General features: G+C 56.7%; 1 protein-coding gene across 7 annotated transcripts in view; it reads right to left on the bottom strand.

Moving 5' to 3' along the window:
* MAD1L1 (mitotic arrest deficient 1 like 1) overlaps nt 1-12,278 on the bottom strand; it is a 414,177-nt gene that overhangs the window by 387,374 nt on the left and 14,525 nt on the right. For all 7 annotated transcript variants that reach the window (XM_003895654.5, XM_017956539.3, XM_017956540.3 and 4 more), the window contains 4 exons: nt 11,037-11,118; nt 9,011-9,141; nt 8,739-8,853; nt 5,905-5,966 (listed from right to left, as the gene is read on the bottom strand). In XM_003895654.5, coding sequence (XP_003895703.1) covers nt 5,905-5,966; nt 8,739-8,853; nt 9,011-9,141; nt 11,037-11,118 — 390 coding nt within the window. The remainder of the gene's footprint in view (nt 1-5,904; nt 5,967-8,738; nt 8,854-9,010; nt 9,142-11,036; nt 11,119-12,278) is intronic.

Raw genomic sequence — 12,278 nt, 5'->3', positions numbered from 1 at the left:
CAAGAACACAGTACCTTTATGATACTCTGAAATACATATTTGGTCTTTCCGTTCCCTGACATACATGCAGCTCTTTATCTGGGGTGAGAAGAGAGTCTTTTGTGAACTAATGAGCTGACTGCCGGTTGGCAGCCCCCAGGCAGCTTCAGACAGGGTGGTCATCCGAAACACCGAGGCGGGATGAGAGGGTTGGGACTCTGAGTCCCACCCTTCAACTTCGGAGGGAAGAGGCGCCGAAGGGTGAGTGGATTCCCAACAGCCAGTGGTGTAATCAATCATGCCTCTGTAACGAAGCCTCCACAAAAACCCATAAATAAGGCCAGGGTTCAGAGCTGCACACACGGAGGCTCCCGGAGGGTGGTGTGTCCAGAGAGGGCACGGAAGCTCTGCGCCTCTCCCCATACCTCACTCTACCGACCTGTTCACCTGTATTATTCGTAATGTCCTTTATAACACATGACTAAACGTAACAAAGCATCTTCCTGAGTTCTGTGAGCCACACTAGCAAATTAATGAAACCCAAGGAGTGGGAAGTACGAGCCTCGTTTAATAGCCTATCAGTCAGAAGTACAGCTGACGTCAGTGACAGGGGAAGGGAAGAAAACAGCAAAATGAAGGAGAGATGCCGGCCCACTACTTGCACCTGGAATCTGAAGGGGGCATAGACGTGTGGGACTGGGCCCCGACCCGGCAGGAGCTGATGGAACTCCAGGTGGAGAGTGTGCAGATGAGGCTGCAGGACACCCAGCTGGTGTCGCCTGGAGAACTGCTTGGTGTGCGGGAAACCTTCCAGTATCTGGTGTCAGAGGCTGTGTGAGAGCAGAGGGGCAAAGAGTTCATTTTTCCTCTTACAATGTCTCCATTTTTCTACATCAGGCGATCTTTAATGTCTCAGTTGCGTCTTAAGCTTCTCAGTGTACAAATCTTACACAGATTTTCTTATATGCATCCCTAATATTTCATGGACTTTGATGCCATCATGTGTGGTATGTACTTCCAGTGGCTCACTGCTAGCATACAGAAACGTAACCTATTTTGGTACATTGTCCTTGTAACCTGTGACCCTGTAAACCTCACGGTTTAGTCCTACTGGCTTGTCATTGATTCCCTGGGAATTTCTATAGATAATTATGATGTCTCCAGGTACAGTTTTACTTTCTCCTTTCCAGTCTGTCCATCTTTTCTTTTTGCTTCCCTAACTATGATGTTGAAGATCTCCAGCACAGTGCAAAAAGGGATGATGGGAACAGACATCTTGCCTGGTGTCCGTGTCAGGGATGCAGTCAGTCTCACCTTGTATTAATCAGCTGTGGTTTTCTGCAGGTGTCTTTTACCTGGTTGAGGAATTTCTCTTCTCTTCCTAGCTTGCTGAGAATTTCCAATCACAAACAAGTTTTGGATTGTTACAAATGGTTGTGCTGCTCTCCTACGGAGATGGCCTGCACCCCCTTTCATTCTACTGAAACAGGTGATTTTCCAAAGAGAAGCACCCTGCATTTCCAGATGGCCTCCAGCCTCACGCCATCTTTCCCACTGGCCTCTCTCTATTACTCCTCCTCCTCCTCCTGTGCCCCTGAGGTCTTGCCTAGATTGACACATACCTCAAAGGCTGTGTGCTGGAATCCACTTTCCTCACCCACAAATCATTCCCCAAGACAGATCATGCTCCTGGGAGACCAAGCTGATCACATCGCTGCCTCCAGACACACGCCTCGCACTGCTGCTAACTCCCTCAGCCCAACTCCCAACACCCTAAGGGTGAGGGTGTCCACACCACACTCCCGGCACTGGCATCTTGCCCTTCCCCACGTGTGTTCACGCAGGCTCATCCACACACACTGTGTCCCTCCCTGCCTGTGACTTCAAAGTCGTAGAAACTAATATGCCCCCAGCCCGCATGACCCCGTGTGCTGCACATGTCACATGTGCCCAGGCCTGTGTGACACATAAGGACCTCGTGCCACAGGGTCTTCCCATGGTTTCACTGATTCACCCCAGCCAACTCACCCAGCCTCCTCTCCTAAGACCTAATAAGCCCCACATGGGGAAGAAGGTGACCAGGCCACTCTCTCCTAGGGCTCAGCCAGGGTTCATCCAAGCCCGGGGCGAGGCTGAAGAGCCCTCTGAGGACTGCAGGACATCAGCACCCTGTCCTTAGGGAAGGGCCCACGCAGAGGACGTCTGGCCTCAACGCCAGGATCTCACAGCCCACGGGCCTGAGGGCCCCAACACACCGGTCAGAAACAAGGAAGGCATGGGTCAGCCAGAAGCACCCCCTGAAGGCAGTCAGGAACAGCGGCCAGAAGGCCCTCACATCCCCATCGACCAAAACCCCGGTGTCAGCAAGCAAGTTCCATGGTGGGACAACAGCAGGTCCACCAGGCCAGAGAGACCCAAGGGAAGCCGCTGTGGGAAGGATCACCAAGGCAGGGGCGCCACCTAGTGGCAGCAGCTCCTCTGCACCCACGGGGCCGGGGCCTCAGCAGGCCCCAAATCCCAACACAGCATGGGCCCAGAGGCACGCAGACGCCAGCCCAGCCGGCACAGGCCCAGGGCACTCCCAGCCACAGAGCCCTCTGCTTCCAGGACATCTGATGTCACCTCAGGTCCCCATGGCTGGGAGGAGGGGGATCCCTGAGCTCGCCCACAGAGGCACACATGTCTCCACACACGAACGGCAAGTGCACTCAGCCCTCCCATGGGGACCACAAGTGGCAGCTGTGGCACCTGTGGCACCTGTGGCCCCCATGGCCCCCACGGTCCCAGCTTCTCACCACATCTGTGTCCCTGCTGCCCACTTCATCACCACATTCAATGTTGCCAGACATGGGCTTCCAAAATCATAAGACCTGCCCAAACCTGGTCCCTACAATCAGAAAAGCAAGCCCAGGGCATGCGGGGCTTACCCAGAAATGCACTTTGGTTTTTGTTTTTGTGTTTTAGAGACAGGGACTCACTCTGTCACCGGAGTGCAGGGGTGCAGTCACAGCTCACTGCAGCTTGACCTCCTGGGCTCAGGTGATCCTCCCACCTCAGCCTCCTGAGTAGCTGGGACTACAGGTGCGCACCACTGAGCACAGATAATTTTTTCTTTTTTTTTGTACAAACAGGGTCTCAACTACGTTCCCCAGGCTGATCTCAAACATCTAGGCTACAGCAATCCCCCGGCTGCAGCCTCCCAAACCACTGGGATTACAGGTGTGAGCCAATGTGCACAGCCAGAAATGCACACGGTTACCAAACCATCCCGGTGATTCTATGAGCCGTATTCAGGACCGCCAGCCTGCATTCCCATGGACTGCGACATAAGCAGCACCCCCACTGATGTCGACTGTGAGTCACCCGAGATCAGGCCCTGATGCAGACCACACTCAGACAACCGCCCTGTGGAGCACAATGCGGTGAGCGGCGGGAGCCCTGAAGGGGCCCAGGCACGGCAGGCAACCCAGCACATGAGGAAACCTGCCCTCTACCAGGCCCACGGCCAAGGCCAACGCAGGAGACCAGGAGTCGACTCCCACAGCGAGGACGGTTCCATCCGCCTTCCTGGCCATCAGCCTCCGGCTGCTCAGAAAGGACGCTCACACCAGCCCTCTCCAACTCACAGGGCCCTCCACAAACAAAGGATTGCGTCGGATTTTCACACGCAGTGGGGGAGAAGAGCTCCATGTCTCCCTTTCAATAAAGGGAACACTGGCCCAGAGCAGCACAGTGACTTGACACCGGTTTTACTGTTGCGAGGAGTGGGAGGGTGGGTTGAATCGAGCCTCCGAAGCACTATCTGTTTTCCTCATCAAAGCTGCAGGACACCACACATGCATTCCACTTGCCTCCCACCCACTTTTAAGCCAGTGGTTGGCACAGGCAGCCCACCTCCACCAGTCCTGCAGACCAACCCCTTCTCTCCCTCATCCAGGGCCTGGCCACCAGGGAGGGTAGAGTGAACATGGAACACACAGGCAGGCAGCACCCCCAGGCCAGCTTGCCCTCACACTGGCCACACCCAGGCAGCACCCCCAGGCCAGTTCGCCCTCACACAAGCCACGCCCAGGCAGGGCGCTCAGATGCGCGAACAGGGCCGAAAGGAGCAGCAGTACTTTGTAACCAGCCAGAGACAGCAGCCAGCTGCGCCAGGGCTATGTGCCTGACTGACACCCAGTGCTCCAGGGCAAACTGCACACTTGACCCTCCCACAGGGCCAGGCCCTCAGGCACGTGGGGGCCTCTGATGTCCCTTCACAGGAAAGAAGTCACGAAGGTTTCATCTGGCCAGAGTATTCCTAGAAGCAGAAAGGTCACCTTCCAGGCAATTAATAAGCCCAGAGAACAGACAGAAGCACAAAGCATTTAGGCCCCACTGAGGCGGCCCTACAGAAGCCTGTGTTCTACAGGGGGAGCTCAACAGGACACAGCAGCCCGGGCCGTGCTCTGACTTAGCAAAGCTCAAAGAAAATGAAAGGGCACTTTCAGGTGACAGAGAACTGAAGCCAGTAATGCTGATGAGAAGGTAGTGGAGCCCAGGACTAGCAGTTGGACGCTGTGGTCAAAGATAGCTCTTTCAGACAGTCTCATTCTCAGCTTAGTCTCCAAGAGCATCAGGAAAGACAGGCAAGAAGCGGGAAGCCTTGAAATCTCACAAGCAAACACAAGAGGCTGCTTCGGCACCAGCACCACAGGCCCCAAGCCCCGGGCTCCGATGGCTCCTTCAAAAGCACCGCTCCTGTACCTCCTGGAGACCTGGCGCACACAGGGCAACCACGCAGAGGGGTCCAGACCAGAGCTGCCAGGAGGCGGTCACCTGCAGGGGCCCAGCGGCTAAAGGGCAGGGGCCAACTGAGCAGCTGCTGGAGAAAGATGAGCGCAGGGCCCTGGGATGGATGGAGCAAGACAAACAGGACCAGACCTGGGAACGGTCCTGCCCTCTAAGAATGCCATCCCCAGCACCCAGGGTGGTCCCCCGGCAGCTCCACCCCACATCCCTCCACCCACATGCTGGCACTCAGCTTGGCACAGACTGGCTGAAGAGGCTGCTACAAGAACCAGATAACCATCTTCCACTATGGTGGGTGAGAACCATTTGGATCTGTGTTCCTGCCCAAACCTCATGTTGAAGTGTAATCCCCAGTGCTGGAAGTGGGGCCTGGTGGGAAGTGTTTGGATCGTGGGCGGATCCCTCACAGCCTGGGTCTGTCTTCACGACAGGGAGTTCTCATGAGATCGGGTTATTTAGAAGTGTGTGGCACCTCCCTCCCAACACTACTCACACTCGCTCTCTCTCTCTCGCACACTCTCTCACTCCTGCTTTTGCCACGTGGCGTGCCTGTTCCCCCTTCACCTTCCGCCACGACTGAAAGCTCGCTGCGGCTTCACCAGAAGCCAAGCAGATGCCAGTACCACGCTTCCTGTACAGCTGCAGAAGCGTGAGCCTATTCCACCTCTTCCCTTCATAACTACCCAGTCTCCAGTACTTCTTCACAGCAATGCAAGAACAGCCTAATACAGTGGGTTTTTCTTAATTCTAAAAACTCAGTTCATCTCCACTGGTTACAGTTCCCTAATATGAATGATTTCCCCCAAAAGCAATTACTTCCTCAGTATAGACCAAAAAGAGTCTTTTCACAAAGCCCACAATGCAGGGCAATCAGATGCCTGCCACTGGTTTGCTGTGGATATTCTGCTTCTCAATGAAGATGTTACTAAGGCTTCAGCAGGATGAGTCGCTCAGCTCCACTGCCCCACCCGCTGAGAAAGGCCTCATTAAACCTGAGCAGCCGGGACAAACGCCCCCCACCAGCCACAGAGATGCCTGGCTGGAGACAGTGCCAGGGAGCCAGAGGCTGGCTCTGCTCTTCCCCGGCGACCCTTCAGAGAAGGCGGGACCCCGGAGGCACCTGCCCCTCCCTACCTGATGCTCAGGCCCGTGGTCTGGTCCAGTCTCTCCCAGCTTTGCAGCTTGGCCAGCAGCCTCTGAAAAGACAACAAAAGCACGGACCCCGTCATTGCCTGCCACAGGATTATCACATAAGACTGACAACAACGACCACGGCGCTAAGTCCCTGACCTCTCCGGAGAGCCTGCCCTCATCTCTGAGCTGAGTGCTACATGCTCCAAGTCTGCCCGGACGCAGACGGGTTATTATTCCCCAACTGCAGAAGCCACACTGGCGCTTCCTGCCTCACTCCTTCCTGGCCCTGTAAATTCAAGTACACACCCCAGCAAGCTAAATGCAACGTGTGGCTGTGGAGCGAGAAGGCAGACAGCCCCAGAAATGATCCTGGGGTTGACTGTGCCCCAGGGAGCAGCCTCAGGTGCTCGAGCCATGAGGACTCACCCCTCCCCCATCTTCCAGAGGCTCCTTAGGGAGCCAGGCCCTGGAGCAGACAGACTCAGTCCTGGAGCCAAACTTCCCCCCATCAAACAGCAGACCAGGACCAACAGGCCCCAGGAGAGGAGGGCAGCCACCCTGGAGCATGGAGGAAGGTGACATCACTGCCTACAGGCCAGCGTGCCCCTGTGTCACACACCTGTCCCATGCTGAGCAGCACCCCAAAGAGGTCTCATGGCCCTTCCAGGATGGAAGCAATCTGAGAGCAGGGACTCTGTGCCTTTGTTCTGGCCTCGCTTCACCTCCACCGAGTGCCGAGCACCGTGCTGTTATCAACGCTCCACTCGGCAAGTCAGTCAGGTATTCTCAGAGCCCCTCCTATGCGCAGGCACGTGCTTGACTAGTAACTATACAACAGCCAACGCTACAGAACATTCACTACGTGCCAGGCACTGCTCTGAGCACTTCACATAGACTCAAGTGAGCCTCACAGTCCCGACGACGCAGGCACCAGCACCGCTCCTCCCTGTGCAGATGGGGAGACAGACAGGGCGGCGAAGGAGCTGGCCCAGGGACGCGGAGCAGCGCAGACGGGGAGACGGACAGGGTGGCGAAGGAGCCGGCCCAGGGACACGGAGCAGCGCAGATGGGGAGACGGACGGGGCAGTGAAAGGAGCCGGCCCAGGGACGCGGAGCAGCGCAGATGGGGAGACAGGCAGGGCGGCGAAGGAGCCGGCCCAGGGACCAAGCACCCAACCACGGAGTGTAGCTTGAGAGCCCCAACTCTTCAACCATCAAACAATAAATTACACGGCGGCCAGAGAGAAAAAGGATGTTGCGTGGGAGCTGTCTTTTCAGGCTAAGCTCCTATAGAACCCAACACCTGAGAGAAGAGTCCCTGCCGGACACCCCCGCTGGCAGGGAGCCGCCTCACCGTGGGTCACAGGGCCAAGGCCCCGAAAGGACTCTGGCTGTATCGCAGCTCTGAAGAGGGCAGAGACCCACACCACCCAAGGGGGACTCTGCAAGTGGCCAGCCTGACAGGTGGGCAGCTGCAGAGCGCTGCAGATGGAGTCTGCTCTCCTGCCAGGCCACACAACCACCCGAGGAAGGCGGCACCAGTGTGCCAGGCACAGAGGGGAGCGGCTGTGGCCACAGGGAAGTGGCGTGAAGGACAGAGGACCCGGGCAGGGGCCAGAAGGCCTAAATTCTGGACCAAACTTGCTGTGCACCAGGCAAGAGAGGGAGCTTCTCTGAACCTGTCTCCTCCTCTGCCTGCAACATGACTGCAGGATGCTTTCCAGCACTGACGTCTTCCCACCAAGTGCCACAGCGGAGGCAGAAGACCCCCAGCACAGGGCCCCGCCAGCCCTGGTGCTCACAGTGTTGCCCGCACTCTGACTCACCCTCTGTACCAGTTCCCTGCTGCAACCGAAACAGATCACCACAAACTAAGTGGCTTCAAACAACACAAATTGGTGCGGCACAGAGGCTCACGCCTGTCATCTCAGCACTTCAGGAGGCAAAGGCGGGAGGATCACTTGAGCCCAGGAGTTCAGGACCAACCTGGGCAACACAGGGAGATATCGTCTCTACAAAAAAAATTTTAATATTTAAAAATCCCGGCCGGGTGCGGTGGCTCACACCTATAATCCCAGTACTTTGGGAGGCAGAGGCAGGTGGATCACGAGTTCCAAGAGATCAAGACCATCCTAGCCAACATGGTGAAACCCTATCTCTACTAAAAATACAAAAATTAGCCAGGTGTGGTGGCGGACGCCTGTAATCCCAGCTACTCAGGAGGCTGAGGCAGGAGAATCACTTGAACCTGGGAGGCGGAGGTTGCAGTATGCCAGGATCATGCCCCTGCACTCCAGCCTGGGGAGAGACTGAGACTCCATCTCAAAAAAAAAAAAAAAAAAAAAGCCCACAAATGTACTATTTTACAGTACTTTAGTTCAGAAATCCAAAATGGGTCTCCCCAGGCTGGAATCCTGGTGACAACAGGGCTGTTTTCCTTCTGCAGGTTCCGGTGGAGAGTTCACTTCCCTGCTCTTTCCAGCTTCCAGAGGCGCCCACATTCCCTGGCTTGTGGCCCCTCCTCCATCTCCACACCCAGCAAGAGCTGCCAAGTCCGTCTCACATCACTCTGAGCCGCCAGGATGGCCCAGGAGCCCGTCCCCGCCGTGGGCCAGCAGACCAGTGACCTCATTCGCCCTGCCATAGAAGGTGCTGTGTTCACAGGCTCTGGGGATGAGGCAGGGAACTCTCTGGGGACCACGATTCTGCCTCCCACCCCATCACAGCAGCCTCCATCTTGTAGGTGAGCAGCTGTCGGTGTGACCACAATACCGAGGCTCCTCCAGACAGGGCAGAGGACACCCACAGGAACCGCACACCACACAGGCCCTCACCTCGTTCTCCAGCTCCAGGCCAACCAGCGTCTCCTGCATCTTCTCCTGGCGCCCCAGCTTCCTCTGCAGCCCTTCCAGCTCTTCCTGGAGCAGCCCGTTGGTCTCTCTCATCTCCCTGGCAGTGCCACAAAGAGTCACTCAAATAGCCACACACCCTAGGGAGAAGGCCAAGAGCCCGGGAGCCCTGCCCCTACAGCGTCTGCACGGTGGGCTCCATGCGCACAAACCCAGACTCACTCAAGGCGGCTGCCCCATCCCCCGCGACCCCTCACCGCAGGTGCGTGCTCTCCTCCCGCAGCTGCTTCAGCTCCCGTTCCAGCCTAGGGAGCCGCACCAGCTCTGACTTCATGTTCTTCACAATCGCAGCGTCCTGCTCTTGCAGGGACAGCTTCTGCTCCAGATCCTGATGGAGGCCAGGGACAGAGAAGAGGAAAATGAGCCACGAAGAGACCTGGAGAAAATCACACACACACGGCTAAGAGAAACAAGCCGGTGTGCAACAGCTACACACACTGCAGGATCTAACCACAGGACGTTCTCGGAAAGGCGGGGGTTGTCAGGGGCCCAGAAGGAAAGGCAGGGATTGACTGAGGGAGCAGAGAGGATTTTTAGGCAGTAAAACTTTTCTGTGTGACACTAATGGCAAATATAGGACATTTTACATTTGCCCAAACCATACACTGTCCCACTCCAAGAGTGACCCTCACGGGACCCGTGGACTCTGCATGACACTGATGTGTCCAGGCAGGTTCATCACTGTCACACATGCTTCACTCTACCGGGGAGGCTGGGTGTGTGTGTGCATTGGGGTTGGGGGGAGCAGGCGGTACACAGGGCAGGTTCGCCACCGTCACGCATGCTCCACTCTACCAAGGGAGGCTGTGTGTGCATGGAGTGGGGAGCAGGGGGTACACAGGGCAGATTCATCACCATCACACATGTTCCACTCTACCAGGGGAGGCTGTGTGGGGGGCAGGGGAGCAGGGGGTACACAGGGCAGGTTCATCACCGTCACACATGCTCCACTCTACCAGGGTAGGCTGTGTGTGTGTGGTGGTGGGTGGAGCAGGGGGTACAAATGAGCTTTACCTTCTGCTCATTTTGCTGTGAACCTACAACTGCTCTAGAAAATACCATCCATTAAAAATTAAAGTCACTGAGGTCACGAAGTTCCTCCGCTAAACTGTTCCCAGGTCCTCAGCAGCCTCCATGCCTCAGGACTCCCCTGTGGGAGGCCTTCCCGGGCTACACCAGAGGCCTGGAAGCTGCTTCCAATACTGAGCCTCAGCATCCACTCCAGGGCAGCTCTTCCCAGCACCGTCCTCCCAGCCCCCTGCACACTGGGAGCTGGCATGCACACCGCACACCGCAGAGCTGCTGTGCTCCCCACCTGGCCTCAGGGAGCTCTCCAGGAGCAAAAGTCTATCTCAGGTCTGGTCCAGGACGGCACTCCATGGGAAAACACCCCCCTCCTCCCACGTCAAGCCCACTTCTGACACTCTAGTAGCACATGTGTAAGGGCTCAAACTTTCAATCAGTGAGGACAGGCTTCTGCGGACGGTACCCAGGCCCCTTGGGACACAGACAGCTGGCATCTGAACAGGCAGAGTGTGAAACCACAACCAAACCAGCCGGCCATTTGACAAACACTAACACAGTTCATCGCCTTGCCAGCCAGCCAATCCTGAGAGGTGGGCTGAGGACTGCGAGGGGCCAGGGAACACCACTGGGAGGGGACGCGGCAGAAGCTAGGTTGGGGGTGCCGGTCAGCTCTGCAGCCAGGAAGAGCTGGTGTGAAGCGTGGAGGTGAGGGTGCACAGGGGCCAGAGCACAGGGTCTGGAGGCTGCTCTCCAGGCAACAAGAGGCAGGAGAGGGATCCGGAGTCAGCATCTCCCTGGCCCATCCTCCACAGGGAAATGGCACAGCCTGAGCTTGAGGCAGACGCCCTGAGAGACCCAGCTCCAGCTGTGCAACTGTGGGCAGATTTCTCAACCTCTCTATGCCTGTATCTTCTTCGCACACTCATCAGCACTTGACGTCATCACACACACGGACATTTCCTCTTCGTGTTTGTGGTCAGTCTCCCTCCTCTAAAATACACGCTCCCTGAGAGCAGAAGCATCTGCCTCATTCACCACAGCATCGCTGGTGCCCAGCACGGTGCTCAGCACACAGGGCAGAAGCGAACCTCACAGGAGGCCCACGGAGCTCGGCACCAGCGCAGAAAGGCCAACAGGAGCAGGCGAGTCAAGGCCACCACAGGGTGTCCACAAGGCCCCTGACACAGAGCGACTCACTTTAATCTGCTGCTCGTGGTCTGCTCTTGCTTCCTGGCTGGCCTGGAGTTCCTGGATTTTCTGATTGGCTTCCTGCCATTTTCTATTGAAAGAAAAATACATCACATACAGAAACAGGCATGTGGCAAGGCCAACAATTCTCCTCAGCCTGAGACCCACCCCAGCACAGACCCACGCACATTCATTCCCACCCCAAGGTTCAGGACCCCCCCTCCGGCACAGACCCCTGACACATACACTCCACTGCACGGGTACCCCAAGGTCCCAGGCCCCAGCCCCTGCGGGCTGTCTCTGCAGCCTCAGGCTGCTCATTCGGAAGGGTGCATAGTGAGCCCAGGCCACCTGCAAGGTCCTCTCCAGCAGTGGCACCCGCAGCTCTCACCTGCCTGCAGCAACTCCCAGCCCTGGTGCAGCTGCGGCAGGGCCCCACCCAGGAATGACCTCTCCTCTCCACTACGAAACTAGAACTCTACTAAAACAGCATTTGCTGAGGGAAGGTTCCAAGTCTAAAGGAGATGCCCAGTCTCCTGACCACACCTCCAGACAAGGCTCTCCCGTCTGTACCTCGGCTGAGCCCAGCCCTGTGCCTGGACACCCCTTCCCAGCAGCGCCCCCTCTACCGCCAAGGCACATGGCGCTGCCCTCTGAACCTAGCCCTCAGCAGGGCACGGTGGCTTAGCCTGGGATCCCAGCACTCCAGGAGGCTGAGGCAGGAGGATCATTTGAGGCCAGGAGCTCAAGACCAGTCTGGGTGACAAAGCGAGATGGCCATCTCTACAAAACGTTTTTTAAAATTAGCCGGGTGCAAAATTAATCCCAGCTACTCGGTGGCTGAGGCAGGAGAATCACTGAACCCAGGAGGCAGAGGCTGCAGTGAGCCAAGATGGTGCCATTGTACTCCAGGGTGCGTGACAGAGCGAGACTCAATCTCAAAAAAAAAAAATCAGCCAGGTGTACTGCACATGCCTGCAGTCCCAGTTACTCTGGGTGCCACTGCACTCCAGGCTGGACGACAGAGTGAGACCTTGTCACAAAAAATAAAGTAAAATCTAGCTCTGCAGGAGCCCTCTCTAAGAAGGAGGAGGAGGAAGCTGCTGCCCCCATTTTGCTCCAGGAACATCAGGACACTTTCTGGGCTCATGGTCCTGGCTCCAGAGGCCTCAGCGTCTGCCCCTCTTGACTGTCTGTGAATTAGGACAGCACCCGGGAGTGCATCCACAACCCACCCAGCCACCAAGAGAG

The sequence above is a fragment of the Papio anubis genome, chromosome 4 (genome assembly GCF_008728515.1).
Source record: "Papio anubis isolate 15944 chromosome 4, Panubis1.0, whole genome shotgun sequence".
Taxonomy (NCBI): domain Eukaryota; kingdom Metazoa; phylum Chordata; class Mammalia; order Primates; family Cercopithecidae; genus Papio; species Papio anubis.
The sequence above is the reverse complement of the archived record's forward strand: the minus strand, read 5'-3'. Positions and strand labels throughout refer to the sequence as shown.